Source organism: Eubalaena glacialis, chromosome 2 (assembly GCF_028564815.1).
Source record: "Eubalaena glacialis isolate mEubGla1 chromosome 2, mEubGla1.1.hap2.+ XY, whole genome shotgun sequence".
NCBI lineage: Eukaryota > Metazoa > Chordata > Mammalia > Artiodactyla > Balaenidae > Eubalaena > Eubalaena glacialis.
Window position 1 is genome coordinate 117318906 of NC_083717.1, and position 21789 is coordinate 117340694.

The 21789-nt window shown below is 42.4% G+C and overlaps 1 protein-coding gene across 1 annotated transcript in view; it reads left to right on the plus strand.

Annotated features, from left to right (window-relative positions):
* Nucleotides 1-21789, plus strand: part of RYR3 (ryanodine receptor 3) — a 372240-nt gene that overhangs the window by 318751 nt on the left and 31700 nt on the right. Inside the window, exons 72-87 of the mRNA XM_061181456.1 lie at nucleotides 55-225; nucleotides 947-1006; nucleotides 2531-2662; nucleotides 3121-3233; nucleotides 6015-6111; nucleotides 7738-7844; nucleotides 8253-8304; nucleotides 12386-12442; nucleotides 13343-13442; nucleotides 13599-13678; nucleotides 15161-15237; nucleotides 17790-17863; nucleotides 18119-18136; nucleotides 18550-18630; nucleotides 19078-19166; nucleotides 20153-20281. Of these exons, the coding sequence (XP_061037439.1) occupies nucleotides 55-225; nucleotides 947-1006; nucleotides 2531-2662; nucleotides 3121-3233; nucleotides 6015-6111; nucleotides 7738-7844; nucleotides 8253-8304; nucleotides 12386-12442; nucleotides 13343-13442; nucleotides 13599-13678; nucleotides 15161-15237; nucleotides 17790-17863; nucleotides 18119-18136; nucleotides 18550-18630; nucleotides 19078-19166; nucleotides 20153-20281 (1437 nt within the window). The remainder of the gene's footprint in view (nucleotides 1-54; nucleotides 226-946; nucleotides 1007-2530; nucleotides 2663-3120; nucleotides 3234-6014; nucleotides 6112-7737; nucleotides 7845-8252; nucleotides 8305-12385; nucleotides 12443-13342; nucleotides 13443-13598; nucleotides 13679-15160; nucleotides 15238-17789; nucleotides 17864-18118; nucleotides 18137-18549; nucleotides 18631-19077; nucleotides 19167-20152; nucleotides 20282-21789) is intronic.

Genomic DNA, 21789 nt, shown 5'->3' on the forward strand with positions numbered 1-21789 from the left:
GAGGCGGTGCCTTTCAGAGTCACTGAGCCCGTTTGTTTCAACCTCACCTCCTAGTCTGGAGGACAGGACCAGGAGCGGAAGAAGACGAAGCGGAGGGGAGACTTGTATTCCATCCAGACCTCCCTCATCGTGGCTGCACTCAAGAAAATGCTGCCCATTGGTTTGAATATGTGCACCCCAGGCGATCAGGAGCTGATCTCCCTCGCAAAATCACGGTACAGCTATGTAAGTCGCCTATCTGCTTTGGCGGAGCATGTAATACAGGTGGTGGTGATCAGTGCTCAGCCCCTAAAGGGTTTGTCCTTCTTCCCCGGGGACCAGTGGACACAGAGGTGCCAAGGTGCACAGAGGCAACACGCCATCATCTTTTTTTTTTTTTTTTTTACCATTTATATATATATCTTTTTAAATTTATTGTATTTTATTTTTGGCTGCGTTGCGTCTTTGTTGCTGCACACGGGCTTTCTCTAGTTGTGGCGAGTGGGGGCTACTCTTCGTTTTGGTGCGTGGGCTTCTCATTGTGGTGACTTCTCTTGTTGTGGAGCATGGGATCTAGGCGCGTGGGCTTCAGTAGTTGTGGCACGCGGGCTCAGTAGTTGTGGCTCGTGGGCTCTAGAGCACAGGCTCAGTAGTTGTGGCACATGAGCTTAGTTGCTTTGCAGCATGTGGGATCTTCCTGGACCAGGGTTCAAACCCGTGTCCCCTGCATTGGCAGGCAGATTCTTAACCACTGCGCCACCAGGGAAGTCCCAACACTCCATCGTCTTTACAGCTGACTTGGGAGTCAGCGCATGCCCTTTGGGACGAGTCTCTGTCATTTCTATTCTTTTGTCCTCGTAATAAAGATCGCAGCAAAACTGTCCATTGGCCCTCAGTGCATCCCTGCGCCCTGCTTTATATTTCCATATTGACCTGTAGGAATAAAATTCAACATCTCTTTCCACAGAAGGACACAGACGAAGAGGTGAAGGAACATCTGTGGAATAACTTGCACTTGCAGGAAAAGGTGATGCAGCAGGAAGACAATGAGAACTCACACAGGCTTCCTTCTGGCTGCAGGGTGCCACACACCCACTTAGTTTACTCATGTTTTTTTAAATGTGTTCTAAAAACATTCTCAGAGTACGTGTGCTTAATTGGTAGGACTAACTCTCTGCCCTTAATTTTTCATTTTTTGGCCCTTAATTTTTGTTCTTTCCTTTGCTGTTGCAGAGAAGCCCAGTAAAACATGTCTTCCTTCCCACCTCCCACTGTGTGAGCATCAAGCCATAGCAGGGGGGTTAGATTAGGTCTCATAATTTACTGACTGTGAGGTTTGTTAAAGAGGGGAACAGACATCTGGGGGAAGTTTTAGCACGTCCAGCTCTAGAGATTTGTAAACAAAGTAACTTTGTACCTGAGTTGATATAACCCAAAAAAACAGACAAACAAAATCAAGACCAATTTTGATTTTAAGGCTATTTAAGATTTTTCCAAGCCTGCACATCTGAACAACTCTTTCCTCAGATACATTATATTATGCTCTAAGATGGAAGATTAAAGTGACACAAATAACCTCTCCTTTCCATCCCAAATATGTAGGAATGGTGGGTAAAATATACTACAAAAAAAGCAGTAAAAAGAAATTCCAAGTGCCAGAAAAAAGAAGGTGCTCTAAATCATAGTGATGAAGAGAAGACGATGCAGTTGGGAAAACTCGTAGACCTCTCCTGACCAGATATATATATTATAGGGGCTGGGGTTTTTAGTAACCTGGAACGGGAGTGTGGGGCCTAACTTCCCATGCTGTGCATGAATGTAGAGCAAGAAACGTACATAAAACTGGCCTTGAACCAGTGAAACCCATGAATCTTTTGTAAAAACAGCCATGAAACCACTTACAGAGTGTCTACGTGCTAGAATGTGGGCTGAGATGCCAGTCAACAAAACTCCTCCTGAATACAAGCTCATATTTTTAAAAAATACAGTGTGAAAGGAAATCCACCACCATTAGAGAGTCAGAAAATGCAACGAAATGAAGAATTCAAGCCTAAGGAACTACAGAAAGGAATTTTTATAGTATGGTTGAAATATTTAAAGAGATAAAGGCAGCAATGTAAACTATAAAGCAAGACTTGGACATTATTTTTTAAAAAGGAGAGGGGAGGTGGCACTGAAAAAGACCTCACAGTGATTTTTAAAAATTAAAAATAATCATTGAAATTAAAAATTCAACTTATAGGTTAAAAAATATAGTAGATACAGCTGAAAAGAGAATTTATGAATTGGAAGATTGATTTAAGGAAATCGTAAGTCAGAGCAGAGAGAAAGGGGTGTAAAATATGACAGAAGGGTTAAGAGACATATAGGCTAGAATGAGAAGTTCCTACAAAGCATCTACATTGTTCCAGAAAAAGATAATAGAGAAAATGAGAGAGGAATTAATAGAAAAGACTCTTGAATACTATGGAACCATGCTAGGAGTAAAAGGCCTTTTCAGTTCAAGAGGTATAAGAGATTGCTCATTTCATGTATGTGCTTCAATTTGCAGTCTGATGACCCAGCTGTAAAGTGGCAACTGAACCTATACAAGGATGTTTTGAAGAGTGAAGAACCTTCCAACCCAGAAAAGACAGTGGAGCGTGTGCAGAGAATTTCAGCAGCTGTCTTCCACCTAGAGCAGGTAAGTAGCATCTACCCTGAGGATTGAGGAAGGAAGACTACCCTGCAGAATATAAAACTCCTCCACACTCAGCTCTTAGTTAAGAGCACCCTTGTAAGACAGAAAGCAAGGAGCAAGGATCATCCTGGCCTACCCCCAAAGCGTCATCTTGGTGCCTCGTTGTAGCAAGACTCCTCAATGCTTAACATTCCCAGTGTTTTACAAATTTTTCCCATTAGTTCAAATGACCCGTCCAAGCTCCCTACTCATTTGTAAAGCAATAAGCCACCAAAAGCAGTTGGGAAAAGAAAGAAAACCTAAGACTCCCACAGACTGAATCATTTAGTGCTGGGTACCTTTTGCTGACTACAGCTGAGAAATCAAAATTCTTCTAGGGTTGAGAAGTCTGGGCTGCAGGTGACTATCTTCTGCCACCCAGATCAGCCTGGTGTGCACCTACCCATGTGATTTCTTCTTAGGTGGAACAGCCTTTGAGGTCCAAGAAGGCGGTCTGGCACAAACTGCTATCAAAGCAACGGAAACGGGCAGTGGTGGCTTGTTTCAGGATGGCCCCTCTCTACAACCTGCCCAGGCAAGTGTTCTGTCATTTTCTCCTGGCATGTGAGTCAGAGATGAGAATTAAGGTATCTTCCCAGAGCTGTGCTCTCTTCTGGCCCTGACCCTCATGATCCCAGAGGTAGAGATTGGAGTCCTTCACCCTCAGAGCCATTACAGTCTGCATGTAGTATAATGGCCTGCTAAGGTAAGCATAAAAACTGAAAATAGATGAGATTCCTTCGTGCCCCCAAGCCTGCCTCAGCTCACCATTTTGCACTGTAAAGTCAGCCATGTAAGCAGATGGAAGCTCTCTAGTTTTACCTTGGTGGGATTCTTTGTGCAGCTGTAAAGGCACCCTGGAAAAAGGGAACTGTTTTCTAAAATACTTTACCCCAAATTCCGTCCACAGATCAAACAATATTTCCATGTTCAAGTACTTGGTTGACACCAAAATTATTATGTTTCCTTAGCAAGTACAGAAATGTAACCTGAGAATCCTTCAGCATGATGTACTTGCCTTCAAGATGAAGAAAGGGCACTGGTTAGGGATGGCCCAAGAGGCCAGCCATGGGCATGAGGCCTTTACCTGGATGTTTAGTCTATAATCTGAAGTCAAATATATGTGAAGGCTTTTCTGGATTGTGTGTGAACACATGCTGTGTCAACATAGGGCAGAGCATCGGTATAGACTGGGCCAGTGTCGACCACTGAGGCTGACTCAGTGTCACTGGTGATATGGCAACATTCCCATCCTCAAACTAATTGCACAGTCAGTAAGGTTGAGCCTATGATCATAAACAAAGCTGGTAGTTGAATAGCCACTGCTTCATCAACTTTCAAATCAATAGGAATATCCTCACCTGGTCAGGAAAAATAAACTGACTTGGCCAAGTAAATTCTGAATCCCATGTAAATAAATGTGTTTCTTTGGAATATCGGATGAAAGAGTATTCCTATGCTTGACATTTTGCTTTCATCAAATTGTGCATCTTGGCCATCATTTGTCGAGAGTGTCCTATATCCCTGTCCTGAGCCAGCTGGCCAACTGAGCTCTCCTAGTTAGGGTCTTTGAAGATGGTGGAGAATCATGGCCTCTGAGACACACACCTGCTCCTGCAGGTCTCCTGAGAAAATAAACTAGTGTCTCTGGAAAGGTTGAGGCATCACAAATCAAGTAGAATTCATTAATAAAAAGCTGAAAAATTAAGTCAGGCAGTCATGGGCATGAAACCTGCTGAAGTCCTGGCAGACAAATGAAATTTATAGCCCAGTAGAAAACGCAAAAATGCCTAGGATTTTTGTCTGTTTTCTAGAAGTGGTAAAACATCAGAAGACATTCGCTTTCCCCTCTGGTAGAGAGCCATACCTGATGTGCTAATGTGACCTCCAGAAGGGCTCAGCTTTAAGCACATGTCTCCAGGGCCAGCTAGGCGGCAATTACATCTCTCAGAAACAAGCAGTTTTTTCTAAATCCACTGAAAATGTTAGTACCATCCTTTAATATTTTGGTTGCTCCTTCAACAACTCTGTCCCTGTATGGATAATAGTAAGTCCAGGAATTCACCGTGTCCTTGATGAAACGTGGCCACCCCAGCCCCTAACCCAGCTGTTTTAGAGGGTTGCCCTGGATTTCTCCCTAGCATGGAGGATTGTATGTAGATTTCGTAACAACAATAAACACTAACTACCTAAGAAGCTAGTGGTGGAGACCACTCCTTTTCTCCATCTTATGAGGATCTAAACTACATGGAGTCTTCCAAACTAAAGGGCTAAAGGGATTTATTTTATCATATGGAAACTGTTTCTCTGATGTGAGTTTTTAAAAGAAAACCTGTATGCTTTTCCCCAGACACAAAATTAACAATTTCTTCCTGAGCACCTTTCAACGGGTTTGGCTGGAAAAGGTTAATGAAAAAACTCAGTATGACAGGCTTATACCCATTTTAATGGTAATGTAACCTGTGGAGAGACCCGCTCATTCTCTGCACACTCCTCCTTTCTTGACCATGATTTAACATGACCATAAAAACACAAATTTGTACAATTTTTTAAAAAACTCTGATTGGTCAGATTTTGAAGAAAGATGGTAAGGGCTGTGTCCTACTGGAAACCATGACCAGGTCTTGATGACTCTGGTCTTGACCTTCCTTTTCTCTCCTTCCCTCCTCACATTTGGGTAACCACTTACTGGCTCTTCAGTGGCTAATATTCCCAGACGTCAATCTTGTCCTATAGGGAGTGAGTGGCTTGTGCCAGTTTATTCAGTGCTCCCACATACCAGGGCCACAGCTAGAACCTGTGAAGCACGCAGAAGTTGTACAGCATGCCCAAGCTTTGCTTCCTGAGTAGAAGCTGGAGCCCTTGCAGCTGTGGTTCCTCAGAGGCCCTGTAAAGAAGCCACGCTTTGCTGCTTTCAGCGTATCTGAGACTAACCCCCTCACCATCAGCATGATTTTGATTGGATCGCCTGGACAGGTGATCGGCCAAAATGAATAACCAAATTGCCATATTTAGCAGATAGTTCAGGACTGTTCCTTGGCCTAATGAATTCTCATTATAGGGAAAACATGGTAAAGACCCAAGGAGACCAGAGTAGGGTTATGGTGACCTCCAGGTCTTGAACCAGATATTCAGGATCCGCCACGTTAGAGGGTTCTGGTTTCTTTGAAATAAATGCTTACGGTGTGCTCTTGGCTACCCTGACCAATCAGAAGAAAAGAATTGTACAAAACTGCTTACTAACCGTTAACTGCCCAAACTAAAACAAGGTGTCCCGTGGACCCCTCTTGACCTCACTCTCACCCCTTCCGCTCAGGCACCGCTCTATTAACCTCTTCCTCCATGGCTATCAGAGATTTTGGATAGAAACAGAGGAGTATTCCTTTGAAGAGAAACTAGTACAGGATTTGGCTGTAAGTACCGACTCAACTGGGAGCAGATATGGGTGCGAATGAATTTGATTTTTGTATTCATGTGTGTGCGTTATAACCGTTAAAGATGCGCAAAGAATTGGGTGTATAATTCTGAAAGGAGCTAACTGAATAAATTATCAGAGGAAACCCTGCTAATAATGGTCATAAGAGCCAGAGGATGAATTTCACTTGGAGGGGCTGGTCCTGTGATCATCCTCCTCCTCCTCATTAACAGCTAATGTTGCTTGGGATGCGCAGCCGTGCCTTGGAAAGTTCACGCTAAGTTAAGTTTTGAGCACCCTTGGTTGCAGGAGGCCAGCCACCCCAGCCAAAGCCCTGCATGTCTGGTCAGTAGCTCCACTTTGGGGAAGGCATATCTAAATGCCCTTCCTGCATCTCACAGTTCTGTATTTGGCCCTCCTGAAGATTTGCCACGCCTCGTCTCTAACAGGCTTCAGGCTCTAAAACTACTTGAAACAACACGCAAGGGGAAAAGCTTATTACAGCAGCAACACTGAGCTTCATCCTGGTTCAGAAAGAAAATACACCCTTCTCTCCTTTGGCCAAGCCCTGGTTCTTTTCCTCTTTCTCCTTATTTCTTCCATCTATCTTTTTCTCTCATCCCTACTTCTCTCCATTAGTCTTGCCCTGTGTTTCTCATATTTAACACTTTCCATGTTACATTCTCTTTCTCTTTCCCCATCTCCTTCTGTTTCTTATCCTCTTCCTGGCTTTTTTCCTTTAATCCTTCCTCCTGCATTTTCTTCCCATTTCTATTTATGCCCTTCAGTCTTTTCATATATTCCTGTCGGTGAGAAAGACAGTCACTTGGTTTTCCCAGTTTCTTGATTAGTGTGAAGTTGACAATGAGCATCATTTCAACCCTCTCCCTTCTTCTGAACCATTCACACAACCTGCGTAGTTCTCACCAATTTACTGAATATGGTCCACCCTGCTGGTTCTGCCACTGCTGGAAAATCCACTTATACGTCTGGCATCAGCTGCTATTTCCCTTTCTGTAAAAGGAGACAGAGAAAAGGCTTGCTCAGAGGAGAAACTGCAAGGCTCACAGCTCCAGGATGGCATCTCTCAGGAACAGCAAGATTTTCAGGGTCAGGGGTGAGGGCGGGAAAGAGAACTGTTTCAGTGGGTTCAGTCTAGAATAGTAATAGACCCCAAAACAGCCCCAGTGCTTTATAACTCTTGCCCCACGCCTGTTCCCAGCCCAGCTCTCCAAGAGATATGTCAGGTGTTGACAGAGAGATGCAGCGTCTCGGGGACTCTCCAGGGCTTCCCTCCTGACCGCGGGTGCCCAGAGCTTGCATGAGAGTTCTGCTGACTGGGGTCTGTAGCGCCTCCCCTGCGGTCAGGCTTTTGCTTTACCTTTCATTTCGTTTTAACCCCCAAATTGCAATGTTTCTTTAATTGGCTGAAAAATACGTATATTTCATTCCCAAACCTTGCATCCTTAGGGCTTCTGTCCTGAAATAAACGTATGACGTCGTGGTTTCTCTTTGTGCTTTGAGTTGATGCGCTCTGTGCCTGGTGCTTTACCTTTGTTCGCATGCGGTGGTGTGCCATGTGCTGAAATCCACGCCTAAAACCTGTCTGCCTTGGTTTGTGTAGAAATCTCCCAAGGTGGAAGAGGAGGAGGAGGAGGAGACAGAAAAGCAGCCAGACCCACTTCATCAGATCATCCTCCACTTTAGCCGCAATGCTCTCACAGAGAGGAGGTCAGCACTGCCGGAGCACCCCGCTCGTCCCAAGCACAGGCACAGCTGTGTCGACCCCAAACCGTCCTCCCGCAGCTTGCAGTGTGCACAGAGGGGATGCCAGATTTGAGCAGCCCTCCTTGCTGCTCTGTTCTTGGCCATCCAGAAACCTCTAGGGGAACCACCTAAGCCCTTTCATCATAACGCCTGACACTGAGTCTGAAGATGAAGCAGCATGAAATTGTAACTTCATCCCTGAATTCCGTGTCAAGCCAATGCTGATTCAGATTTTCACAGTGGTTTCTAAGAATCGGGGTGAGGGAGGGAGTTTCTAATTAATTCACCAGTACATTGAAGATTTATATGGCACTTGGTCTTTTCTGCTGGGTCCAAAGGTAGCCTGCTAAATATTTCCTCCATTCTTTCCAGCAAACTGGAAGACGACCCTTTGTACACCTCCTATGCCAGCATGATGGCCAAGGTACACGTGGGTTTTGTGCCCGTTGTCTCAGTCTTTCTATTTCCCTTAGACCTCTGCAGGCACATGAAAACTGTCACAGTGAGTGGCAGGCCTGGGACTGGGTCACGGCCTGGGCTCCAGGCCTTGCACAATTCACGTGCTCTACGGGCAGCATTAATAAACCACTCTCCCATCATCCTATGGAAACCTTGAAGCTTTGCAGAAAGAATGGGGTCTGGTGGCTGGGTTCGCATGACACTTCTTTTTTTTTTTTTTAATTCCCAGTGTTTTTATTTTATTTTATTTTTTAAATTTTTTTTTAAATGTCTGAAACATTTATATTAACATATTTCCATACAAATAGCCCAATGAAAGTTTAGTATTAGTTGTTTGGTTTGTTTGTTTTTTTATACTGCAGGTTCTTATTAGTCATCAATTTTATACACATCAGTGTATACATGTCAATCCCAATCGCCCAATTCAGCACACCACCATCCCCACCCTACCACAGTTTTCCCCCCTTGGTGTCCATATGTCCGTTCTCTACATCTGTGTCTCAACTTCTGCCCTGCAAACCAGCTCATCTGTACCATTTTTCTAGGTTCCACATACATGCGTTAATATACGATATTTGTTTTTCTCTTTCTGACTTACTTCACTCTGTATGACAGTCTCTAGATCCATCCACGTCTCAACAGATGACTCAATTTCGTTCCTTTTTATGGCTGAGTAATATTCCATTGTATATATGTACCACAACTTCTTTATCCATTCGTCTGTTGATGGGCATTTAGGTTGCTTCCATGACCTGGCTATTGTAAATAGTGCTGCAATGAACATTCGGGTGCATGTGCCTTTTTGAATTACGGTTTTCTCTGGGTATATGCCCAGTAGTGGGATTGCTGGGTCATATGGTAATTCTATTTTTAGTTTTTTAAGGAACCTCCATATTGTTCTCCATAGTGGCTGTATCAATTTACATTCCCACCAACAGTGCAAGAGGGTTCCCTTTTCTACACACCCTCTCCAGCATTTGTTGTTTGTAGATTTTCTGATGATGCCCATTCTAACTGGCGTGAGGTGATACCTCATTGTAGTTTTGATTTGCATTTCTCTAATAATTAGTGATGTTGAGCATCTTTTCATGTGCTTTGTGGCCGTCTGTATGTCTTCTTTGGAGAAATGTCTATTTAGGTCTTCTGCCCATTTTTGGATTGGGGTGTTTATTTCTTTAATATTGAGCTGAATGAGCTGTTTATATATTTTGGAGATTAATCCTTTGTCCGTTGATTCATTTGCAAATATTTTCTCCCATTCTGAGGGTTGTCTTTTCGTCTTGTTTATGGTTCCCTTTGCTGTGCAAAAGCTTTGAAGTTTCATTAGGTCCCATTTGTTTATTTTTGTTTTTATTTCCATTACTCTAGGAGGTGGATCAAAAAAGATCTTGCTGTGATTGATGTCAAAGAGTGTTCTTCCTATGTTTTCCTCTAAGAGTTTTATAGTGTCCGGTCTTACATTTAGGTCTCGAATCCATTTTGAGTTTATTTTTGTGTATGGTGTTAGGGAGTGTTCTAATTTCATTCTTTTACATGTAGCTGTCCAGTTTTCCCAGCACCACTTATTGAAGAGACTGTCTTTTCTCCATTGTATATCTTTGCCTCCTTTGTCATAGATTAGTTGACCATAGGTGCGTGGGTTTATCTCTGGGCTTTCTATCTTGTTCCATTGATCTATGTTTCTGTTTTTGTGCCAGTACCATATTGTCTTGATTACTGTAGCTTTGTAGTATAGTCTGAAGTCAGGGAGTCTGATTCCTCCAGCTCCGTTTTTCTTTCTCAAGATTGCTTTTGCTATTCGGGGTCTTTTGTGTTTCCATACAAATTGTGCAATTTCTTGTTCTAGTTCTGTGAAAAATGCCATTGATAGTTTGATAGGGATTGCACTGAATCTGTAGATTGCTTTGGGAAGTATAGTCATTTTCACAATGTTGATTCTTCCAATATAAGAACATGGTCTATCTCTCCATCTATTTGTATCATCTTTAATTTCTTTCATCAGTGTCTTATAATTTTCTGCATACAGGTCTTTTGTCTCCTTAGGTAGGTTTACTCCTAGGTATTTTATTCTTTTTGTTGCAATGGTAAATGGGAGTGTTTCCATAATTTCTCTTTCAGATTTTTCATCATTAGTGTATAGGAATGCAAGAGATTTCTGTGCATTAATTTTGTATCCTGCAACTTTACCATATTCATTAATTAGCTCTAGCAGTTTTCTGGTGGCAGTTTTAGGATTCTCTATGTATAGTATCATGTCATCTGCAAACAGTGACAGTTTTACTTCTTCTTTTCCAATTTGTATTCCTTTTATTTCTTTTTCTTCTCTGATTGCCGTGGCTAGGACTTCCAGAACTATGTTGAATAATAGTGGGAGAGTGGACATCCTTGTCTCATTCCTGATCTTAGAGGAAATGCTTTCAGTTTTTCACCATTGAGAATGATGTTTGCTGTGGGTTTGTCATATATGGCCTTTATTATGTTGAGGTAGGTTCCCTCTATGCCCACTTTCTGGAGAGTTTTTATCATAAATGGGTGTTGAATTTTGTCAAAAGCTTTTTCTGCATCTATTGAGATGATCATATGGTTTTTATTCTTCAATTTGTTAATATGGTGTATCCCATTGATTGATTTGCGTATATTGAAGAATCCTTGCATCCCTGGGATAAATCCCACTTGATCGTGGTGTATGATCCTTTTAATGTGTTGTTGGATTCTGTTTGCTAGTATTTTGTTGAGGATTTTTGCATCTATATTCATCAGTGATATTGGTCTGTAATTTTCTTTTTTTGTAGTGTCTTTGTCTGGTTTTGGTATCAGGGTGATGGTGGCCTCATAGAATGAGTTTGGGAGTGTTCCTTCCTCTGCAATTTTTTGGAAGAGTTTGAGAAGGATAGGTATTAGCTCTTCTCTAAATGTTTGATAGAATTCACCTGTGAAGCCATCTGGTCCTGGACTTTCGTTTGTTGGAAGATTTTTAATCACAGTTTCAATTTCATTCCTTGTGATTGGTCTGTTCATATTTTCTGTTTCTTCCTGGTTCAGTCTTGGAAGGTTATACCTTTCTAAGAATTTGTCCATTTCTTCCAGGTTGTCCATTTTATTGGCATAAAGTTGCTTGTAGTAGTCTCTTAGGATGCTTTGTATTTCTCGCATGACACTTCTAAGCCAGCTAATCAGGGCTTAGGCATCCAGATCATCCTCGCATTTTTACTCAGTGCTCAGAACACGTCCAGCAGTTCAGACACATCTGTAGGTGAAGGACACATCTGTAGGTGAAGGAAGTTCGGTACATTTGGAAACAGGCTTAGAGACTAGAGGAAGTTCCTAGTGTTCTGGAAGAGATGGAGTGACCAGAGATGATGTTTCTATGTCACATAGAGGGACGGTGGCCTGTGGAATGCCAAGTGGTTAAGCAAACTGCTGCTTCTCAAATGGGAGAACTTCATGTCGGGCAGCAAGGGGGGTAGGTTGGGGTACAGGAGCGCCCATTCCTCTACCACCTGCACCACGGGGTCACTTTGGGATTCACAGCCTGGGTTTCCCTAATCTTTGGTCCAAGCCCCTGGTTCTTGGTGAGAAAGGCCAGCTCCCTGTGCTCTTGTCTCTCGATTTACACCAGAACTTGACTAAGTAGAAGAGTTCAGGTCTGTGGTTAAACCAGATGGGTCCCCATTGACTATGTGATCTCGGTGTTCCCATTTCTCATTTCTGAACCCCTTGGTAACTGCAAAGGTGGCCTTTATAGTTGAATGTTGCCTGCAGTGGTCCAAATGTTCTTGGTTTTACAGAGTGCTGAGGTCCTGAGGTACCTGTGAATTACATCCTGTCCCCTGCCCTCACACAGTAGAGTCTTGTTTACAAGGCTCACCTTTTTGTTTTGTTTCATTTTGTTTTGTTTTGTTAACACCTCTATTGGAGTATAATTGCTCTACAATGGTGTGTTAGCTTCTGCTGTATAACAAGGTGAATCAGCCATACATATACATACAAGGCTCACCTTTAATTTGGTTGTCTGTCTCCTCCTGTCCCTGCTGCATGGAATTCAGAGTTGTCAGAGTGGGGAAGACGAAGAAGAGGAGGAAGACAAGGAAAAAACATTTGAAGTAAGTTCTCACTAAGATTGAAGCCAGCAGGAGGGCCTTCAGGGGTGGGTGCTGACATTAGCCACACGGCTCACCCACCACATGTGTCTGGTGGCAAATACATTAGTTGTGGTTGCTGTCTGTCTCTTGGCTTAATGAGAGGTAGCAGGCAGCCAGTCAGTCAGCAAACAGCCCCACAGGTTTGCTCTTCTGGGAAATCTCCTACATCTACCCAAGTGTGGTCGTAACAGGGGCCATAGAAGGGCACATTCAAACATTCAAAAGTGAAAATTCACAGCAGTAGAGACACTGGATGGTTTTTTGCACCGTTATTCTGTAAACGTACTTAATAACAATCTTAATTTTGAGGCAGTGCAGGACCCTGAATCTCTCAAGATAGAACGACATGAGTTTACTTGTACTGTTTTATAGACAAAGTATACAATAGTAAAAGTAAATGAAGACAATTACAGTTCTGGAAAGCCTTGACATTCTAGCATCTCGTATCTGGTAGAGTCTCAGTTAAGTGTGGTCTGAGCATTCTGGATAAGTGGGTGTTTCCTACACTCCGACAGATAAACTCCAGCTGAGCCCTCAGCAGGTCTTCCTGTATGACTGAACATTGAAAACAAGCACATCTTAATCTGGGGTCACTTCCTATAATTATAGTATCACAGGGGAACAGACTGTGTTACCTATCAGTACAAAAAGTAGAAAATGCGGCATCAAAAGGTGAGTAAATTATGGGTGGTCAGTTTTGGAAAGCTGGACAGCATCTAAAAATAAACTTCCAAGGTCTGTTTTGTTCAAAATTATGTTTGTTGCCTTCTTAGGCAAGTAAAGATTCTCTCTCAACTCACCTGACCACGGTGAATTCTCTGGGGGTAAACAAATCTTTTCCTGCTTTTTTTTTTTTTCTAGGAGAAAGAAATGGAAAAGCAGAAAACCCTCTATCAGCAAGCTCGGCTGCATGAGCGTGGAGCCGCAGAGATGGTCCTTCAGATGATAAGCGCCAGCAAAGGTGACTTCTGAGATTTCTACATGGGCCCCTTAACTACCACAGAGATGTTACACCATGACGTGACGTCATTATTAACGGGTCCTGGTAAAGCCCAGTAGATGTGATTTTTTTACCCTCTGTTTCCTTGGTGATTCAACTGAATCTTTACCACGGCAGGTGAGATGAGCCCCATGGTGGTGGAGACTCTGAAGCTGGGGATCGCCATTCTGAATGGGGGCAACGCTGGCGTGCAGCAGGTAATGGGGGCTCTCAGGAGGTGGTGCAGACTTCCTGGGGAATTTCCATTTGACAGCTGTCACACTTCAGGGAAGAGATATTGACTCTGCTATAGAGGTGGCCACCCAGAATCACCTTTGCTGGTGTTTTGTCCTTAGTGACCAGTTATACCAGAGTAACCGGGAACACAGATAAAACCAGGACTAGGAGTCTTTAGACAAATGTATGCTTAGTAAAGAGGGCTTACCTAGGGTTCAAAAAGAAAAACATTACATTTTTTTCATCATTAGATGATTTTCTACAAAAATATGCTCTAGAGGAAGTTTTCTAAGCCTTAGGTTTTTATTTCGACCCTTTCGCTTATTAGCTGCCTTACTGTGAGCAAGGGGCCTGATCAGTTAAGTGAGGTTCATAACCCCACACACCTATTGTTTGTTCATTCATTCATTTATTCATTTATTTAACAGCTGTTTAGTGATTGCTGACTATGCACTAGGGCCAGGCTCTCTTCTGTGGGTAGAGGGTGTAGCAGTGAATAATGCAAATAAAAACCCCTGCCATCATGCATTAAATGAGAGAACACACAGAGACATACAAAGTGGAGTGTCTGGCACATGGAATTCATTCAGCAATCTGAATTGGAACTGGCTACAGAAGATAGAAATGCACCGGTGTCTCCTGAGTGCTCCAGGCTCTGGCTAAAAATAAAAGCATCTGTGTGCACAGGAAAATGAAATTTCAAAGACTTTTGGCATTCATAAGGGTTATATCCCAGGGCCTTTGAGAATTTCCAAATCCATGACTACCATTATTGCATATAATTTTTCCCAGGCTTTAACTCATCACAAACAAATTTCTCATTAAGAACTACCATTTTCAAAGGCACCCCTCACTTTCTGTTCTCTTCCGTCACCACCCCGTCAGTTGACTTTCTTACAGAGCCCTTTTAAAAAAAAAAACAAAACAAAGAAACAAAATTCTTATGATGTCAGACAAAGTTCCTGGCTTGCCAGTAACAGAGAACAGAGGAAACTAAGTCTTATTGTGAGAGAGATACTGAGCTCTCAACTAGGCTCATTAGTTGGTAAGCTCCTTGCTCCGGTGCGTTAAAATCATTGCATGAGCTGTTCAGATTATACCTCAGCAACCGTAAACATTACTACATCCCAGTCCTGGCACCTGTTCCCAAGTAGCAGAGGCTTCAAACAGTAAATCTATGAATGTCAAAGATCCACTATACTGTCAATACCAGTGGACCTTTATAAAATAAAACATCTGCCCTAAAATATTCTGGTTCCATAAGTGGAGGGTGGCGCTCAGGCACACGGAAGGTTTAAGTCCACAGGTGGAGTATCTCGCTGCTTACCCGGGGTTACAAACCACCATCCTGGATCTGACTCGGTGTGCCTACATGGCTGTCATCTGTTCATCACAATCAGGAGGGTCAGTACGTGTGCCATAGTTGTCATTGTTTTTCCTCTTTAAATGTGTCTCCCTTGCAGAAAATGCTAGATTACCTAAAGGAGAAAAAGGATGCTGGGTTCTTTCAAAGCCTTTCTGGTCTTATGCAGTCTTGCAGGTAAATATGGGAAAACTACCCATAGCATTTTCTTAAAGTTCTTCACTATTTGGGGAACGGGGGAGGGGGTGGGGGAGGGCCACAGAATAAACTGGCTTATCATGGAATTATTGAGAAAGGAGTACCTACTTCCGAAAGCTAAGAGGATGGGTATTGTTCCTCCAGCCCTCAGGATTACCTTCAAATCGCATTCAGAGGGGAAAATGTAATCTGTACACACACACACACACACACATACACACACACACACACCTACCTACCAACACCTATTTGGTGTTTGAATCGCCCCTACCTCCTTTTTTCTTATGTTGTTTTATTTGGAGCTGAGTGTGAGTTTCTCTTAAACATGTATGCTCATAAAAGTCAAACTAGAAAAGAATGGAAAAGTGGAGGAATCCCTCAGTATGACTCAAGGCTATGTGTTCGTTAGACCCATTAGGCACTTTGTTAATCCTTAACAATTCTTTGAGCCTGAATAGATATTTTGTGGGTAACATATTTTGACACATCCATTTTGACAGAGGCACATCCTGACGTGGGAACATTTTGACATTGTCTGAAAAACAAAGCATTAAACTTTCCATTTATATTACCCAGTTGTGTAAGCCTCCCCTCATGGCTGAACCCTCTGACAGATGAACAATAGGTAACCAAAAGTCATAAGGTTACCATACTTGCTCATTTCAGAAACAAGCCAGCAATCTTTCTAAGAAAAGTGTCAGCTTATTCTCCGAGATTCATATGTATTTTGAATCGTCTGCAACTCATTATGAAAGAAGTCAAAGTTATAATTATCTAGCTCGTTTGCCTCCGATTAATAATTCTTAAACTTGGAACGTTAGTCCAATTGAAAATTTGGAGGATGGATGTTCTTTTTTTGGTGGACTTCATAATATTGCTAGTCATATTGGATTGGGCAAATATTGTACCCTGGGGTTGTACGGAGCATATTTGAGCTGCAGTACAATCCCTTGTCCTCAGCTCCATTTTTCCCCCACCGACAGCCAATTCGTTTATTACCTCCCTCAGGAAAAGAAAATGTAATATTGCCAGACCTGACTCACTGAGGGTGAAATAGTACATGTGGACTCAAAGATGGCAAAAATCAAGGCAGTTCAGTCCCATATTGCTCATGATATTCTCAATTAAATTTCTAAGAGTTCTCTTGGTAGACTGTAGAACTTAATATTGCTAAGCTAATTTATAATGATGGCTTAGAGGGACAGGTGACATACCCTTAGAGGCCAACTGAGTTCTCACAGAAGTTTTAAGGTATTTTAATGGTTTTTTGCTGATTATAAAAATAATATGTATTTGTAAAATAGTTAAGCGTTGAAGAAATCAGAACATTTGAAATGGATATTTCGGGATGGAGTAAGGGTCAGAAATGTCCGCTGCACAGATTGTCTCCTGAATCAGCAGTGATGCTTCAAAGCAGCTATGTCCAAATGTCCTGTTTCCGTATTCTCCTCCCAAAATCAAAGGATAATTTTGTATTATCAAGCAGACCCTTTTTATAGCAGGGTCTGGGGAAAACCAACATAATGGCGGTAGGAATTTTCACTTTCTCTTTAAAATTCATCTAACTTACAGAACATATGTGACTCCCTAAAAGGGGAAAAGGGGTGCTGGATTTTTCCCCAAAGTCTTTCCAATCCAACAGTCATTTCCTTTGCCCAGTGGTAAAGGGAAGAAGAGGTTTTGCAGAATCTTACTGGACTCAGCCATAAGCTTCTCTAAGGTCTATATTCTTGTGAGACTTTGTGGTCTTATGTTCTATAAACTCTTTCATATTGGCTAAGGAGTTAGACCCTATTAGAGAAATAGAGTGAGCCCCAGTTGGAAATCACATGATCATTATTCTCATTATAGCTTTGCGGTTGTCCTAGAGGTTCCTGGCTAAGCAGGCTTTGTTGGTGACTGTGGCTGGGAAGGTTGTAGAAGGTGAGGACAAAAATGAAAGCCAACTTGTCACAGGTTCAGGAACACCTAGGGACACCATTGCCTCTAGAAAGCGTGATCTTGGCTACTTTTGGCTCCTGAATGATAGAATAAAAGGGTGTGGCCCTTCAAAATCTGAAACTTTGTAGCTCTCTCCATCAGTATTCATCCTAAGCACTAAAAGCCACAATTCCTTGTGATTCTCAGAGAAAGTAGGTACATGTGGAAGGTGAACATGAATTAGTGCAGTTTAAAGTAAACTTTCCCTTAAGAAATCTTAGAAACAGATTATTCCTTCTCGATTTGGAAAGCCTTTCTAAATCTTCATCCCTAAGAAGGGACTCAAAGTGGACAAACAGTGACAATCTCCATACATGTTTCTGACCCCTGTCCTTGCACATGGCAAGGGCTGTGAGCTCCAGGCATCCTTGGACAACACTGCTTAGCACAAACCCGGGGAATCATGAGACTCTCAACCACACCACAATACATTGGTGCATTTACGATAATGCAAGGACAGGGTAGTCTTAGTTGATGCGTTCATTGACGTTAAAAACCCATTTTCCCAGTGTGCGTAGCCCTGAACCTTGTTTTCTTTCGTCTGTTACAAGTGTCCTTGATTTGAATGCATTTGAGAGGCAGAATAAAGCTGAAGGCCTGGGGATGGTTACTGAGGAAGGAACACGTAAGTAACTGATGAAGGTGAAGGCTGCTCTGTTTCCAGTTAAAATCCTAGTTAACTCTTTCTGGTTAGAGCCCCTGTTCACTGCTGCTTAATCTCCAAGGACTTGCTCCATTTCAGCAAGATGTTTCCATCCGTAGTTTCGATAAAGCATATCCAGGCTGATGTGTTCACAGAACCAGTATTAGCTAAAGAGAGTCTGTCTTGATGTCTGTGGTTTTCTTACTCTGTGTCCTTCTGTTTTTCTCTTATGGCTAGTCATTGTTCGTGAGCGTGGTAAGTCTGAGTTTCCGGCCTGAGTTCCTACCGCGTGTGTGAGTCCTAAGGGATCTTATTTAATTGGCTCAGCACAGACACATTTTCGGCTTGGTGGTTGCATGTTGAGTTTAACTCATAAGTTTGTTGTTTAATTAAAGAAGTGTCTTCCATCTTCCAAAGCATGTGTTATGGACTGTGAATCATTACTGCCTAGTTGTTTTCCTTCCAAATGCATCCCGGGGCTAACAATTCTGGCTTTGTTGGGTGTTGCCTCAGTTCCAGTTTTAATTGGGTCTGTCACCATTCATCCACAGTTCCCTTTCCACACTGTTCTGACACAGCTCCTTTAGCGTTTTTGCAGTCATGTGTGGTGGAAGGTATTCTATGTTGAAAAGCCAAACAGATGCTCACCAGTATTCTGTGTTTTCAAGGTGAAAAAGTACTCCAGAATGACGAGTTTACACGAGATCTCTTTAGATTCCTACAGTTACTTTGTGAAGGACATAACAGTGGTAAGTGGAACAGATTTGATTTGTCAAGGGACAACAACATTCAGGTACAAAATTTTGATTCATTTCAGGTTGCCACATTTAATACAGCCAGTTGCTAATTTAAGGACAACAGTTAATCCATTCCTTAATAAGAAACCCTATGTACATGGCCTTTAACTTCATGGCTAATGTTATTTAGTGCCACCCAGGCTAAGTTGCTTCCAGAATCTTCAGATGTTGAAGCTAAACACCCACCCCTTGCTGTCAAGTCCCTCGGGGCTCATTAAGTCCAGTTTCTGGTGCCACTGGGATGGGAGGGCTCAGGGCAGTGCTCTGTCCTTCAGGACCTAAACAGTGTGACCTTGTAAGGCTTTTCACATGGTGAGTCTCTTCTGAGCTCAGCCGAGAAGAAGCTTAGAGCCACCTGCTCTGCAGGGACGGACTCTGACCCAACCCTGGTGTTCTCAGATTTCCAGAACTTCCTGCGGACTCAGATGGGCAACACCACCACCGTGAATGTCATCATCAGTACCGTGGACTACCTCCTGCGTCTGCAGGTGAGTGGGCGTTGGATGGTAGCGCACCTCACATGCACTTCCGGAAGCTAAAGACAGTCACACAGCCTCAGGGACAGCCCAGGATACAGTCCAGCCCCAGCAAGGAAGGTCTTGTAATCTTATGTCCACACACTTATGGGGAGTCAAATACCTAAATGTGAGTTTGAAGACTGAAGTCGGGGGAGTGGTTAACTACCAAATCTTCTGTTATAAACTGCTGATTCACTTTAGTTTTGCCCGTGCAAGCTTAGCCACAGTGCACCAGGCAACCTGTGCATGGGAACAGACTTTCACTAGGAAAAAGAGGTACAGAAAGCGGGAATAAGATGGGTTCACAAGTTCTTAGTGTTGAGACGTCATCTGGTTGAATTGTTTGAAGGAAAAGCCAAATAATGTCAAGAAAATCTGCACAAACATAAAAAAGGATGCTCTTTCCTCTTTGCTGATTCCTCAGCCTGGTTCTGCCACTCAGCAGTTCGTGACCTGGAGGAGTCTATTTAACCTCCTTGTGTTCCAATTTCCTCATCTATAAAACGAGTAGTCCTGTCTCATTGAAAATGGGTAGTACTGTCTCATTGGGTGGTGGTAAAGATGGAGAGGTTTGATACGTGTAACGTGCTCAGAACAACGCCCGGCACTTACGCTGTCAGCTATTATGTTGCTGCTGCTATCATGATTATTTGGATGATCAATATTATCTTTAACGTCCATTTTTCATTGCAAATAAATTGTCCTATAACATGGTCACCCAGGTCCAGCTGAACGCTGCCCTCTCTTCTATCTGTTCTTTCCTGCGGAGGGGGAATATCTGTACTTAAAAGATGCTCGGGATCAGATACCTCTGTGCTTCTTCACAGAGTCCCAGGCTCCTGTCATAATAAAGTGGTCACAGAAATGTAGGACGCTCTTGTACTCTTCCTGAACATTGGGTTTAGCTTCACGGACTGAGATGTGAGAAATACTAAACTCTCCTTTTTTGTTCTTAGGAATCAATCAGTGACTTCTACTGGTATTATTCAGGGAAGGATGTCATTGATGAATCTGGACAGCACAATTTTTCCAAAGCCCTGGCGGTCACCAAGCAGATTTTCAATTCTCTTACGGAATACATCCAGGTATGTGCTATAGAGTGCGTGCCTGAAAACAAAGAGAACATTTTTAACATTCCCATATTCTAATTCCCTACAGAATACTTGGCTGCATATGTGGACTGTGCATCCAGCTATAGCACTGACAATATTCCTTACCTATAAATAGAAACCAGTAGTACCTACACTCTACGAGAAGCTGTAGTTTATGGACCCCACTGTGACCTGTAAATAGCAGTGTCACACTTTATTTGCACTTATCTAGTTAACATTTTGCTTTCCCTCCTGGACTGAAATCTTTTTGTCAACAGAAAATTTCTTATTCGTTTTAAAATTCTTCATTTCTAACATGTGTGGCACATCAGAGGTGTTCAGTAAGCATGGAGAGTGGAGTGGAGAAATGATTGATAGAATGAAGGAATAAAGGGACAAGTGGTATTATCTTGAGCCTTGAGATTAAAAACAGAATTCATGAGAGCCTACTAATTTGTCAGAAATTCACTCTATGGAAAAGGTAACTTCAGAAGCACATAAACTGAGTGCAATGGCAGTCAAATCAACAGGTGAATTTCAGGTTGAACATCTCACAGCGATCTTTCTCTGTTCACAACATTCTCTATTCATTGCCTACAGTGGTCTAGCTACTGTGAAAAGGAGTAGAGGACGTCCTCAGGCAGAATTTGCTGTGAAATCAGTAGCCATATCATGGTGCTCTGTGGTGTAATATAAGATTTTTGAAGATCTATATGTTGAGCCAAAGGGCACACTCAGATCATATTTGCTTACTAAAATAAACACAAGACTAAGAAGACTTGAAAAGAAGGATTTTAAGGAAGATATTGATCCATGCTTTACTCAAGGATTGTAAGAACATAGGGAGATAAACCTAGGAACAGGTGACTGATCTGAAGTTTCACAGCATGTGAAATACGTATGAAGATCATTGAACTGATCTGACAAGCATCTGATTTGCTCTCTGCAGAGCCCATCCTAATCTCCAGAACTTCCTATGGAGCACTTAACCCAAATGTAAAAGAAAAGCGTATTTTGAGTGAACGTGAGTTTCTTTCAACAATCAGTTTTGTTTCGAAAAAGAATCTAGAGGCTTCTAGGGGTCAGACACCAAATGTACATGAACAGTGATTTTTAAACAAGCTTACTTGATTTAGGGACGCAGGCAAAATTTCTCCTGCTCACCTCTTCCCTGGGAATTCTGCCAAGCCTTTTCTAGGACTTGATACTAGAACACTAGTATCAGTGTTCCTTTTGAAAGTTTATTGAAGCGTGATTTGGAGAGTGATTAAAGTGTAGAAAAATATAGGAAAAAGCTATAAGGAGGAGTTAAGGATAAGGAAGATAGGCAGAATGTGACAGAAGACTCTAAATGTATAGAATATATATATACAAGACAGCCTCACTGAAGAGGTAGGGAATGAGGTGCTGGCCTAAGAAACTTTGGAAATGAGTACAGTCTGAAAGACCAAAGGCAAAAGAAACTAGACATAAGCACTTTAGTTGATGAAGTTTTTCCCATG